Source organism: Tauraco erythrolophus, chromosome 10, assembly GCF_009769465.1.
Source record: "Tauraco erythrolophus isolate bTauEry1 chromosome 10, bTauEry1.pri, whole genome shotgun sequence".
Lineage (NCBI taxonomy): Eukaryota > Metazoa > Chordata > Aves > Musophagiformes > Musophagidae > Tauraco > Tauraco erythrolophus.
The window spans coordinates 5,963,613-5,978,174 of record NC_141474.1 but is presented as its reverse complement, the minus strand read 5'-3'; the positions used below and the strand labels follow the sequence as shown (position 1 = coordinate 5,978,174).

The following is a 14,562-nucleotide window of genomic DNA, read 5'->3' as shown; positions in this document are numbered from 1 at the left end:
CCGCACAGCCCTCCCGGGGGGGGAGGCCGCTCCCCGCCCGGCACCGGTCCCGCACCCCGGCGCCGCTCCCGGCGCTCGCGCACCGAGCGCTACGTCACCGGGCAGGCACCGCCCCCCGGCGCTGTGCGCAGGCGCGCGGCGCGTGACGGCGCGGGGCGGGGCGCGACGGAGGGGGGCGTGGCGGGCGGCGCGCGGCGGCCCGGGCGCGCGGTGGCGGGGGCAGCGGGGCGAGGGCAGCGCCATGTCGATGGAGGACCCCTTCTTCGTGGTGAAGGGGTGAGCGCCGAGCCTCGGGACGCGCTCTGCGGCGTAGGGGCTGGAGCGGGGGGGGGGGACGGAACACGGGGGCGTCCCCGGGCACGGCCGCCCCGCAGCGGGGGAGGCCCGGGGAGCGGGGGGCGAGTGGCGATCGGGAGGCGCGACGGGGGAAGACGGCGCCCCCGGCCCCCCGTTCTGCGGCTGGCGTGGGTGTAGGGCGGCCCCAGGCCCTGCTGGGGTCCCCGGCGCCGACGGCCGGGCGCGGAAGGCCGCGGGACGAGGCGCGGTGCCGGGCTGTGCCCGCGGCCCCTGGCACGAAGCGCTCGCCGCGCCAAGGAAACCCCCGGAGCGTGATTTGTAGGTGCCACCCCCGGGCGCAGGGCCGGGCGGGGAAGCGGGAGAGGCAGCGCTGCCTACGCGGCAGGTGCGGCTCCCGGTACGGCGGCCCGGCTTGGGGACAGCCTGCCCGGATGTCCGGCGGCTCGGGAAACGTCGCCCTGCTGCAGGCAGAGCGGGGCCGGCTGGCTCCGGGGTGGCGTCCCCGAGAGAGCGGGGCCGGGGCGCCCAGGCGGAAAGATGGAGAGGAGCAGGGAGCAACTTGGGGAAGAAACTGCGGCGTGGACGGTGGCCGTGCGGGGAAGCAAGCGGAGAAGAGCCTGAACAAAGGCGAACACGAAGCAAAGGTGGTCAAGGCAGGAGAAAAGGGAAATTGTAATTAATAGGGTGAAAGCACCTTAGTCTCTAAAAGCTACCCTGGAGCCACCTTCAGCTTCTGCTGCGGGCCAGTCTCCTACCCCGTGTCACGGTGAAACAGGGCTTGGGAGCAGCAGGGAAGCGATGGAGTAAGCCGTGTGAGCGCAAGAGGTGTGGGAAGGGATGCTGGTGCAGCTGTGGAAAGTGAATCACTCTGCCAGGTGGAACTGGTGCTAAGGGGAAAAAAATACGACTCGTCGTGGGTGGGGAGCAAACGTCCTGTCAAATTTTCTGGAGAGGTGCCCAGCGTTATTACCCAGGAGGTTGGGGTGGAAGGGGCTGGTGGAGGCCGTTCAGTTTACTTTCCTGAAGTTTGTAACTCCTCCCAGTGGAGGACATCCATCTCTGCTTGTGGGTGCTTCTCCAAGTATGCCCAGATGGAAAAAAGTCCAAAACTTTTGCTAGCAAGTAGTGGAGAGAACAAAGCTCCAGATCCTCAGTGCAGGCTGCTGACTTTAGGGCACTAGATGTGACAGACTCGGAGCTGTGAGTGTGCAAGAGAGGAGGGACGTGCATCAGAGTGCTGAGGGACTGCAGCTTAGACAGCAAAGTCGAGTATTTCAGGCCAAGAGAGTTGCAGTCCTGGCACCTCTGCAGGGTGCGGGCTCAGTTCATCCATCCTTGGCTTCCCCCGCTGATAACCTGCTATCCTTCACTAGGGATAAACGCCTGTGTCTTACGTGGATGCTGTGTGCAAGCTCTTGGGCTTGTGGTGGCCACCTTTCACACCAGCAAAGTCTAGTCTCATCTGTGTCCCTCATCCTGGCTTCCCATGAACCTGGGGGAGCAGTTTGTGGCTCAGGACCGCGGGGTTTGTAGATACAGATGCCCACGCCGATGGACCGTGACCCGAAATTACAGACCCGCCTGCCCCAAACCATCAAAGCAGCGTTCAGTGCTGTCAGCAAAGCTGCCTTCCCGTGCCGTGAATGCTCTCGCCTCCAAAAAGCTTAGAGCAGCAGAAAGGAATTCTGTTCCCTAAGCCAGCGTAGTAGAGCTGCCTATTTTTTTTTTTTTAATGCTGAATTAAAATAAACAATGCTGCACTCAACAGCCTGCCTGGCTGTATTGTGGGGACAGTTCCTGTAATTCTGAGTGCCCCTGGGGTATCTTACCTAGGTAGTCAAGAGTCTTCGGAGGAATGTGAAGCATTAATTGCCAAAGAGCAGCCTTGTTCAGACACTCTACCCTGTCTTGCCTGTGCAACCCTCAATGGAAACCTCACCTAAAGAAACAGGTCCCTCCTTTAATAGCTGACCTGTATGTTGTTGTTGCTCCGCACTTGGTGCTACAACAGGAATTGTCTAGCACGTAGGGCAAATCCTTATTTTATGAAATAAAATAAAAATTGTTTGAAGGAAAGATGTTTTGGAGAAAGCTGTGCTTCCCTGCTCAGCTGGACGCGGGGCTGTCGCGCCGTGACTGCTGCAGAGCGACTGATGATAATCCCTTTGCTTCTCTTTAATCACCCCGGCTGCAGGGAGGTGCAGAAAGCCGTGAACACCGCCCAGGGACTCTTCCAGAGGTGGACGGAGCTCTTGCAAGATCCCTCCATTGCCACAAGAGAAGAAATCGACTGGACCACTAATGAGCTCAGGAACAACTTGCGGAGCATCGAGTGGGACCTGGAAGACTTGGATGAAACAATTAATATCCTTTCTGTGGTCCATCGGAGTTAGGGCCGTGCGGTTCTCGAGTTGCGCTAAGCAGCCGAGTACCAGTCCCTGCCAGTAGCTACTTTTTGCAGAAATCAGGGCTGTTTGGGATTGAATTTTGCATTTACGCTGGCTTTTCTCAAACTGCAAATGAGAAATGAAGGCGAATGTGTTCAGCAAAAGGATTTTCCTTCTGCCTTTTTGTTTTCCTTTTGACAAGGTGTATTCGAAGATGCTTTGTTCTAGAAAAGCCTATTGTGTTGTATGAATTTGGATTTCTGTGTAGTCAGTCATCCTTTAGGCTGGCTTCCAGAAATACTCCTTTTCCCTTGTGTTCATCTGAACACTCCGGAAAGCGCTGTGCAGCATCAGAGAACCAAAAAAAACCTGCAAAAAAACACACAGTATGTTCCTGCCGTGCCTGTTTTTTCCTCCAGTGTTTCATACTTTGCTAATCAAATTTTGGGAAAAGGCACAGTGCAACAGCCACCCGATAGATTCCCGCTGTGTCACGCTCGGGGTTTGCGTATCTGTGTGCGTACCCAGCGCCGCTGACGTGGGACTCCTTGACTGGCTGCCTACGCATCGTTGAGGCAAACCCGCGGAAATTCAACCTCGATGCGACGGAGCTGGGTATCAGGAAAGCCTTCATCACGAGCACGCGGCAGGTGGTCAGGGTAAGGAGCGTGGGCTTGGAGTGGGAGCTGGGGGGAATGCAGGAGGAGCGGTTAGGTAGTTAAAAAAAGGAAAGCTTGTGGCCATTTCCATGCTAAAGTGGAGAGCAGAGAAAAAAATCTGCTACCTGTTCTCTCTCAGGCTTCCTCCTCTTCCCTGTGCGCTCCTGGAGCTGCCCAGACAGGTTTGGGGCTGGTGCCCCATGGCATACCCTTCTTTGCTACTGCTGCCCCTTTGGGTCTTCACACATCTCTTCCAATAGTGAGCCTGGGAACCTACAGAAACTGGGAAGGAAGAGTAAAGATGCAGCTGCGACACACGGGAGACTGGAGTCTCCCTTCAGAGTCGAAGGAAATCACGACTGTCCTGTGCTTTTTGTAGCACTAGTTTTCAAAACCAGAGGGTCCACTTTGAACACTGACAGATGGTTAAAGCCTAGCGTTATTGACGTGGTGACTTCAACTTCCTACCACTACAAAAGTGTCCAAACAACCACTAGATTTATTTTTAACTCCGTGAAGTGGTTTTTTTTTTCAGTTTAAGCTCACACTTCAGAAGCAAAAGGAGGATTTTAACAACCTAGTGGTAATAAATAGAGAAGAAACATCTTCCCAGAAGCTTCACTGCCTCGTAACAAGCTGCTAGTTAGGAAGTTTTCTCCCTATTAATGGCTACACTGAGCGTAGCTGAGTTTCTGCTGCCCCTCGTGATTCTGATGTTCCTGCTTCACCAAATGCATTGCTGTGGCTGGCAGCAAGCTTCTTACCCTACCTGCAGCCCTGTGGTCTGGATGCAGTTCCTAAGGTTTGCTGCCTGGGAACCGATCCCAAATCCACACTGGCCCCAGGTAGCAGGCATGTGCTCGCTGCCTTGTCCTCATTGTAGTCTACTCCCCAAACAAGCAGGATCAGACAAGCCTGCTCTATGCTCCTCTTTTCCTGCCTGAAAACTGCAGGCTAAGGAGTTTTGGAGCAGCATCTCTTACCACTAAATGAAATTTGTTGGTGGCATTGTGCAGCTGACTTCCAGCTTTGATGAGGGAATTGTGATGCCCAGCAGCATGTGCATTAGCTGGTGAGAAGTAACTGAGTAGGATCTGCTGCCCGTCGGTGATATATTGCACATCTCTGAGCAGTAAAACATACCTAAACGTTCTGGTGACATTAGAACTGTGCTGGTGGATCAACGTCTGTTAGGATCATGTTGACTACTTGCTAATCTACCCTATAAAAACTAGACTACGTTGTGAGAGAGAGCCTGCTGTGGCCAGTGATCTTCTACGGGAGCTCAACAGCAAAACTTAACAGCAAAACATAGGCATGGTCAGAGAGGATGGTGACAGGACAGGAAATGTATCTTGTCCTATGCAATGTAAAACCGGATGCAACTGGGAATGAAGTGCAAGGGGGGACAGGCTTCCAAAACCTCCTTCAGGAACATAACTCTTCCTTACAGTCTATCAATGGGAACTTTAGTTTAATATTATACAAATCAAAATGTTTCTGGCTGTAGTGGAGTAAAACAAGTAGTGAATAAGGAGTATTTTCAAAACATCCCACTACCGTTGATTCTAGTATTATTAAACCACTGAACTGCAATGAAGGTTTCTACAATATCCTTCCAGACTCTTCAAAACTGTAAATTTTCAAAGAAAATCTCCCTTCCCTCACTCCCCCCAAAAAAGCCTTGCTGGGTGTAGACAGCCCTGTAGCACCCTGAAACTGCCTGTCACCTCAAGTCCAATGCTAACATACTTCTTCTTTCATTGAACAAACAGGAGATGAAGGATCAGATGTCAAATTCCTCCATGCAAGCACTGGCTGAAAGAAGAAACAGACAGGTGAGAACCAGAAACAGGCAAGTTAAGCGAATACAGTGGCTGTTTGGTACTCTGAGGAGTGAGGAGGTTTTATCAGCTCTAGCGGCTGTTGTCTTAAGGTGTGCTAGGTGAAACTTCCATTTTCATGTACTGCGAGGCCCCACGTTGTAAAGTAAAGTGTGTACGTTGACAAAAACTGCGTCAAAGCTGTAATTACAATATATATGTTGTCTGTAGTTCATCCCCTTAAAGACTTTTGTTCTGGGAAGGGGCTTGTGTGCTGCAGCAAAGCCGTGTGTTTGAACCACGTCTGTTTTGCTGACCTGAGAGAGCTGGTTCTTGCAGGCACCTTGTTGCCACCCTCTTCCAAGCCTGTCTCTCAAAGCAGTAAGTCCGCACTCACCATCTGTCTCTGTCTTCAGATCTGGTTGCGTACAACTGTCAGTGTTGCATCATGCCGCGGAGAGGGGAATCTCCCTCCTCCTCAGGGGGGATCAGACTCAGAATCCATGTCAGTGAATGTAATCCTGCTCTCTGCTGTGTTTAGGAGCCAAGATGCTGCAATATCCTTTCACACAGCCGCCTCTGGTAAGAGTTAGCCATGGAAGAACCTCAAGGAGTCTCAGGTTGTCTGCAGTTGTAATCTAAGGAACAGAAATATATGCAGCTTGTGCTCCGTCCTGGCTGACGGGGAGGCTGTAAGGAGATCTCAGAGCTGACTTCCAGAGCTGCCTCAGTAAAAGCTGGTGTGCACTTCGTACAATTAACTTACCTGGCTTCATCAGTCTTACCACTTGTGGTAAAAATGACAAACTGCAACAAGCTACTGAGAAGCACAGAGCTGATTCCTGAGCTTGTTACAGGGTTAATCAACGTGCTTGGCAAACACTTGAAGAAGCAAAGTCCCTTACACCCTTACTCAAACAAGTCTCTAGCTGTCTCCACGTTTTGCTGCTTTCCTTTGCGTGAAGTTCCTGCTAGCTGCAGGAGACCATATGGCCCAGCTCGCGTGGCAACATCTGGTCAGGAAAACCGACTTCCCCTTGCCGTCTTCCGCTCTCTTCCCCAGTCTCTCGCCTTCCCTCCAGATCGTGAAGCTTGTGGTGGGCTGGGCTGCAGCAGCTTTTCCAGTGTCTCTCTGTGTCCAAGAGGCTGGCTGGTGGCGACCTGACCCTCACAGGCTAAGGCTGGCAAACAGAGGCCTTTCTGTTGAAGCTGCAGCAAAACTAGTGCACCGCGTTAAATAAACGGTGGCTACGCTTGCCACGAGCTGGAGAGAACCAGGAGCTTGCTCAGTGTCTCGGGGGCAGACAAAGCCAGACGTCCTGCTGGCTTCCTGCACAGTCGGTCCGTCAGCTTTCTTCACCCCTCCTTGAACCTTGTAAGGCAGATGAACTGTAGAGACCATCTTGTTTCTCACCTGCCAGAGGAGCCTGGTCATTGTCTTGCTGTTCTTCGCAAATACTTGGTCATCCCCTCCTGCCCACGACCAGAAGCTGTGAGACGGTTTCGTTACGAGTCAGCCTTTCCCCCAACGCTGGTGGGCAGAGCTCCCTAACGCATTCGTAGTGCTTCAGGGTGCAGCACGTTCATTCGCCAGCCTCTGTTGGTTGTGTTATACCCCTTCCAGGGACCAGACTTACTCAACTGGAAAGCCACGTCTGCTGGTTTTGCACAAGCTTCTCCATTTGGCTTGTAGAGCAGGTAGCAAGTGTAATCTTGTATGCTGGCAGCTGAATGGTACGCCAGAGGAACAGGTAGCCTGAACCCAAGAACATGAGCATACAGCACTGCTGTGGTCTTAGATTGCACTGTTTTACTGTCAGCTCAACTGGTTAAGTGCTTTATCCAGTCCCTCGTAAGCCCCTGTCATTAGCAGCACAGTGTTCAGTTCGAGCTGTACATCTGTTAACACAGTATATCCAAATACTTCCCAGCTTACACATCCTAGCACTCAGTGCTGCCTCTTGAGCAGATCTTTGCTGGTCTGCTGTGCTGTGCAGACCTCCAGTACACCGTCTGTCGGTTGTACTCCAGAGGCCTATCTGCAATGTCAGGCTGCGGAGACTTCCCAGGCTGGTATTGCGTTGTTTTAGTTCCTGACAGTGCTCTGGCTGAGTAGCAATAGAGCAGGAGGAAAAGGATGCTCTGTGTGTGTGTACTACTGCCTCTTCTGCCTTCCCACTACACCCTGTAAATGGGCTGTGAGCAGACACAAGGGTGTTGCTAAGGACTCTCTGCATCTGTTAGGCACTCCTGGGAGAAAGCGGGAGTCAGAGTTGGAGCTCTGGACCTGACAAATACAGCCGTCTGGACCGGGAGCTGCAATTAGCAAATTCACACTTCATCGAGGAGCAGCAAGCTCAACAACAGGTAAGACAGCTGGCACCATGTGGACTGAATAGCTTTGCTTGCCAAATGGGTGCCAGGGGGATGACGTACAGGCTGCAAGAGCCAAAAAAAAAATACCCAGTCCTTGGCTGGTCTGGATCCAGGAGTTTGACAGCCCTCTGTGTGCAGCATATACCTGTGCATGCATTCCCTGTACAGCACAGCTTTGGACGCATCTGGGAGCAGAGATTTTCATGCTTAAGGCTCAGGTCTTCTGCTTTGTACAGAAGGCAAACAAGATGATCTGGAAGATGTAGCACGCTAAGCTTTGATACTACAAGGATTGCTGAAATCCTTGGAAGAGTAGAAATGTTGCAAACAGAAAAGAGCCCGTTTCTCTTGCACAACTTCCCCTGGTTAAAAAATGAGCTGATGTTTGCTGTTGTTTGTGTGCATCTTCATCAGAAGAGGCTCGGAGCAGGAGCACGTGCCTGCTTCCTTTTCCTGCCTTTGTCAACATGAGATTCGTGAGAAAGCCTGGACCGAGGGCTTGGCGAGAACCCCTGGCGAGGTGCTTCCCTCCTGCCGGGGGAAGCTCGTCTGGAGCAGTGCCCGGGCAGCGCGCAGACCCTCGTGCAGCAGCCCACCCAAACGTGGGCCTTCCAACAGGCAGCTTCTCAGAGGCAGCAGACTCTGCTAAAGCTCCTGACCCGTGACGCCTCCCCGGCTTTCAGACGAGTTTTACCTAGTGACTCTAGGAAGATAAATAGATTCAGAAGTAGGTAACTAGGGTAAATCTAATCCTTAGCGTGACTGTGCCCTGAAAATGACTTAAAACATCAGCAGACCTATTCCTTTGGCACATTCAGAGCCAGGCTTGCTATTTTTAGCTGGCACCAGGCTTTTACTCGTTAACCCCTTGTTAGCTGCAGCGTGTTCTAGGTTGCCTTTCCCAGGCACAGCATCAGTGTAGCTCCCTGGTGCCTGCTGCAAGCAGGAGGGCTTGCAGAGGTTTTGATGACCAGCCCATGTGGCTTTCAAGAGTCACTTTAGTAGTGGGTGCAGCAGGGAAGGGAAGGAGTGCAGCTGAGCTGAGGGATTTGCAGGGATATCGGGAGACTGCAGCCTGCTGTGTCATGGGGATGCCACGGTGGGGAGGCTTTCCTGCAGCTGTCACTTCTCCAGCATTTCTGAGGAACACGGTCCTTGTTCCTGGTGGTGTAGGTCTGTGCCCAGGCCTCACAGCTGATGTTGGCTGAGTAGCGAGCATCTGTCCTCCAGATCGGCTGGCTCCGACCCAGCTGCAGGAGGTGACAAACCTGTAATTGCCCGTTTCCCTTCTCTTTGGCCCCAGTTGATCGTGGAGCAGCAAGATGAGCAGTTGGAGCTGGTCTCTGGCAGCATCGGGGTGCTGAAGAACATGTCCCAGCGCATTGGTGGGGAGCTGGAGGAGCAAGCAGTGTAAGTGTGAGACGCGGCGCGGAAAACCCAGTGTGGGGCTGGCTGCAACACAGCTGGGAGTCCTCGCACACATATCTCTGCCTCTGTTAGGGCCTTGACGTCAGCAGACCTATTCCTTTGGCACATTCGGGGCCAGGCTTGCTATTTTTAGCTGACTTGTCCCTCAGGCAGCCACTCCTAGCCGGCCTTTGATTTTAGGCGGTGGAAAGTGTTTCTTACTGCAGCCTGCAAGGATCCAACTGCAGTCTCGTTTGTTTGAAAGCCTGCACCTAGGGCAGGCTTAGCTGGCCGTTTATGTTTCCTTCTTTCTCCTCCTTTTTTAAACACTCCCCTCTAAAGCACACGAAGTTACGCTCCTTGGCTGCAGGCAGCCAGCAGTACCGAACAGGTGAGGGAGGGAGGTGCCATGTAATGGGGAGACTGGGCACCTTCCCGCTCCACAAGTTTTCGTGCTGACCCGGGGTAACTGCTTGACCCGGGAGTTCTCAGCTCTGCCTTGCTGCTCTGAAACACACAGCACAGAGCTACTATTCACTGTTAGAGCTAAAAATATCCCTCGCCCACGCAAAGGGTTAAAGGGTAGCTCGCAAAGTAATTTACATCCAGCCATTTACATATAAATTAGATTTCTTTCCCAGTGCACTGTTCTTTGCAAACAAGGGCATAAAGTTTTCAGTTGTGCAGGCTAACAGCTACCACTTCCAGAGAGGCTTGAAGAGTTCGTGCCTAAAGAACTTGGCTGATAGAGACTGGAGGGCTATGTCCCTTGTGAAGTGATGTCTTCTTTGATGGAGAGGAGGAGCTTCAAACCCACCTCCTGTACAAAGCCTTGCAGTGTGAAGAGTCTTCTGCTCTCACAGAAGCAGATTAGCGTGGTGTGTCCATTTCCAGATCATTACTTAAGCCATCCGTGCTTGTTAGAGAGTAGCAGATAACTACTGCAATGAGTTTTCTACAACTCTTTCTTTTTCCTCCACTGAATGAAAGTTTAACAGTGCCTTAGAATTCCAGATGAAGGAAGCTGTCCTTTGGAACATGTTAAGCTTTAAAGTCCCACTGGCTGGAGATGACTGGATTGGTACCTTGATTCTGGACGTGCTTGTTTCTCTTCAAATGGGGGTTTTTGGCATTAACGAAGCACAGCTTCAGGAAGGCTTTCAGATTTGTTACAGTTGCTGTGTGGAGGAAGTAGAGGGGTAACTTCCATACAGAGCTTAAAAAGCACCTTAAAAGCCATTGCAAATCTCATTCCTGCTTGAAACATGACTGGAGCAAGATTTTAGCTTCAACTGCAAGTCTTGAACAAGGAAAGAGGTTTAAAGTCCTGAATCTATCTAACCAGTCTGCTAAGCACAGATTATAAACGAAACTTTCCTCTTAAAAGGAAGAAAACCCCTGCTCCTCACCTTGCAGGGGTATGTAGAGCTCAGTCACGAACACGCAGGGGGGATGAGCCTGACAGGAGTCCCAGCTGATGTCCCACTTTCCACCAAAGCAGAGCTCCTGCTTCAGCAGGATTTTTCCCCTCTTGGGTACTTTCAGGAGACCGGGCCACGTTGCCTTTCTCTGCCAAGGTGTGACATGCTAATCCCATCGGTGTTTTGATCAGTGTGCGTGAGTGCCCTGAGGAATCCCGAAGGGATGTGCTGCTTGGTGACGAGTCCTTGCTTCTCTGTCCCCAGAATGCTGGACGACTTCTCCCATGAGTTAGACAGCACTCAGTCGCGGCTTGATAACGTCATGAAGAAGCTCGCCAAGGTGTCTCACATGACGAGCGGTAGGTCCTGGGAGGTGGGATCCAGTCCTGGAAAGGGGGAGACAAGCCTTTGGATTTTAGGGCTGGGATGCTACATGCTCCCACCCCCTGCCAGCCAGCCCAAACCTGAGCAGAGGAGAAGCAGCAGCTCTCGGTGCTTGAAAGAGAGGGAAGACTTCCAAGGCCTCCAGCTGCTCCTGCCCAGAGGCTGCTCTGCAGCCTGTCCTCTGCCTTTGTTTTATTTACAGATGCCTTTCTATTTGTGCTGCTGCTGCCGGGTGGGAAAATCCCCCTCTAGATGGTAGGAGGGGAAGCTCTGCAGCCTCCTGCTCTGCTGCAGTTTCCCGGGCTGCCTGCAGAGCAAAAGCTTTCAAGGTGCCCTAAAACACTCGCCATGGTGCGTGGCTTCCCCCCACTCCAGACTCTTGCCAGCAGCAAGCCCCTTCCCAAGTTCCGCCTGCCCTCAGGCTGCTGGCCCCTGCCAGCCCAGCCCGAAGGCCTGTTGTCTGTCTGACATAAATCTCAGCTGGAAAGAGGCGATTTCTGTGCCTGGGGGAGGCTGAGCCCATGAGAAAAGTCCTTATAAGGCTGTGCCTGAAGCCGCTGGGCTGGCAGGGTGCCACAGGCAGAGCAAACAGGAAGCCCAGCGTGCCTGCTGGGAAGTCCCCCCGCTGCCGGCTTGCCTCGCTGAGCGCTCGTGGTGCACCCGGCGGTCACCTCCTCCGTCACTCGTCTCCCATGGGTGCTAACGTAGGTTGTGGAGGCAGCAGCGAGTCAGGAGGAGAAGCGTTCCTGCTGGGAATTTATGGGGTTGTGGAAATACAGCCCTAGAGAGACCGTTCAGAGTGCTGACAGTGCACTTTGGGGCAGCACGGCTGCTGGCAAACCTTGCATATCTTCTTCTTCATCTGGGAAAACCACTTTGATCATTGCAGAGTGCTCCTGATAGTTGTGAAGGAGCATTTCTGCTATCCCTGGCATCACGCGTGCTGGGTGTTTTCCTGCTGTGCTCGGAGTTGAGGGGTGCAAGCAGCCCTGTCCCCACTGCTCCACCATCACCTGCACCACTGGGCAGAGAGCAGCTCCCAGAGGCGAGGCAGCATTTTGCTTCTGCAGAGCATGCACAGGGCCAGCGAGGTGTAAAGATGTCCAGGGGAAACGCCTGCTCCTGGCAGAGCTCTTTCAGGCAGCTTTCATCAGACCGCTTCTTGTTCCTTAGCAGACAGGTTACTCCACGAATGAGCAGCAACACGCAGCAGCTCTCTGCTTGTTCCTCCCGATTGCTTTTGAAGCAGCTTGTCAAATCTGTTTGAACTTGGCTGGGGAGAAGGCTCAAAACTCCCACAGCTGTCCCCAAAACCGGATATATCCTGGAGGAGACATGCTATCACCCCATGGGCTGCAGTGGGGCGTGCTGCCAAAGGAGCTGCTGCTTTGGCTTTTTATGGCTTCTTTGAGCTTAAATTGGACTCCTAGCAGTACAGCAAGGAAAACTTCTCCCCCAATTTTCCTTCCGTGTTAAAGCAGGAAGACTGACGCTTCCTTTTTCTCCTAGATCGACGGCAGTGGTGTGCAATTATTGTCCTCCTCATCATCTTGCTGGTGGTGCTCATCCTGCTTTTCGTCGCGTGATGGACTGAGCTTCCTCGGACGCCCCCTCCCCACCCCATTGCCCCCGTAGCACGGGGAAATGAAACTCTCACCGTTTCCGTCCGCCCACAGAGATCCCAGCAAGAAAACCTGCACCCAGCTCTCACCGTTCTCCTCTGAGGACCACAGCTTGGCTCTGCCGGTGTCTCACCTGGCCCCGGGCAGAGGGGGTGGAGGACTGGAGCTGCCTCCTCCCCCAGCGTGGTGCCATCTGGACCTGGGATCCAGGTCTGGACCTAGGCAGCTGGAGGGGGCCTTGACCCCTGCACTTCCACCCTGTGCAGGTAGGAGCTGGTTGCGGCAGTCCCAAGCTGCCTGCGATCGGAAACGGACACAGAGCAGCGAGCCCTGGGGAGGATGGGACTGGGGGGAGGATTTAATTAATTCACTGAGCATTACAAACCACATCGCCAGGCGGCGGGTGCTTGCCAGCCTAAAGCATTACTGGGAGGAGTGGTGGCGGTGAAACCCTGTGCACCCACGGCGAGGGAGGGGAGCCCCGGCCAAACTCCCCCCGCCCCACGCTGCCTTCCTCCCACGGACCGGCTCCGTGCTGCCGACTTAATACCACGGTGAGTGCAGCAGAGCATTCCCATCCACCGCCCCTTGGCAGAAGCTGGCATGCAGGTGAGGTGTAGGGCGGAGCGTCCTGCCATCAGCCAGCCGGGCGCGACTGGGAACCCCAAAGCTTTAAACTTGGGTCGATGCACGCCGAGAGCTGGTGAACAACCGTTAGCCGGAGAGCAAGTTTCTTCAAGCTTTTAAAATTGCCTCCTTCGTTATACGAGCCTCTAAAGCTCATTGACTGATGCTTTCCTTGCCCTTGTGTAACCAACTGCTTCTGTTTAACAGCTGCTTCCCTTTGGCAAGTGATTTGTCAGGTCTAAAATAAGTTATTTTTTTTAAGGAAAAAAAAAAAACCACAACCAAAACTCTAAAGATTTTTTTGATGACCGTTCAAGCCACTTTCTCTCTGCGGGTGCATGATACGCATTATCAGAGGAACGGGGCTCAGTCATGTATTTTAAGTGCAGATGACCTTGTAAATAGGATGTCTTCATTTTTCCCAACTGCTGTTTTTTGGACATCTCTGTAAGCAACCAAAAGGCAGGAGATTCAAAGCTAGGTCATGTTTCTGTATTACTTCCCAGTCCTCTTGTTACCTTGGAGTTGTTTGTCACTGGAGTTGTCTCAGCGGTGTCGGATAGCCTCATTGTCTCCCTCCTACAGCAGATTAGGAGTTAGCCAGGTGGTTGATACCAAAATGCGGTGAAGAAAGATCACCCTGGCAGTATCACTGGGGAGAAAAACAGACGGGGGGTTTCGTGCCGCAAACACCAATTGTGGGATATTTCTTATGGAAGTCTGCTCCCATATTTACGTTGCGAACACCAAAAGACTCGGGACAGGCTGATTTACACCTCCCATCTGGGTCTCAGATGGGGCTGGGGGAGGAAGTTAATTGGTGCTGATGCTAAGATTCCTGCTGAAACTGCAATCGCCTCCAAAAATCATCCTTCACGAGCGGGAAGCTCGCCACCAGACGACTTTACCTCCGGGATGCTTAGCCCAGACTGAACACTCCTCCCCGTCGGGTTTGTGGCTCCCCTTCAAGCAGCTGCGGGACCCTCCCTCTCCATGCCCCCAACAGGTGCCGGACGCTGACAGCCAGCGGCACTGTGCCTTCCGCAGCCGGGCGCCGGATGGGGGATGCGTCCGAGCCGCCCTGCCACGCCGGGACGAGCGCACTCGTCGTTAACGCACACGTGCCCTCCGCACCAGCCCGCACCAGTTATTTCAGTGGTCACTCTTTATCCTTACGGAGCACCTCGTTTCTTTTGGTTACACTGCAGGAAATACGCAGTGTCTCCTTCCCAAGGCTGGGTGTCGCGGTGTCTGTGCCGCTCCTTGAGCTAAATACCTCTCCAGGAGCAGGTTCCCAGGAGCATGTGTCCGACCAGGGACCGGGGCTCGCCGTTGGCCAGTGTTTGCACACCTCTGATCGCGGCGTTATTTTTGGCGTGGTCGTGCATCCTCCAGGAACGACTCCCGGCGCTCTGTGTGGGACCACTCCTTCGTTAATCTGGCGTACCACCAGAGGAGGGTGGCCCAGCTGCTGGTGTCACCGCAAGCCACCGAACCGTCTTCGGTCCCTGTTCCTGTGTACGTTTGCTTTTTCTGTTGTTGGTGGTGCCCCTCCCTTT

General features: G+C 53.4%; 1 protein-coding gene across 1 annotated transcript; it reads left to right on the top strand.

Annotated features, from left to right (window-relative positions):
* Nucleotides 1–241: 241 nt before the first annotated feature.
* STX6 (syntaxin 6) lies at nt 242–13,329 on the top strand. Its single transcript, XM_086617388.1, has 8 exons — nt 242–276; nt 2,492–2,661; nt 3,249–3,343; nt 5,119–5,181; nt 7,411–7,533; nt 8,846–8,952; nt 10,635–10,729; nt 12,264–13,329. The coding sequence occupies exons 1-8, from the start codon at nt 242–244 to the stop codon at nt 12,338–12,340; spliced, it is 765 nt and encodes a 254-aa protein (XP_086473514.1). The 3' UTR covers nt 12,341–13,329.
* Nucleotides 13,330–14,562: the final 1,233 nt, after the last annotated feature.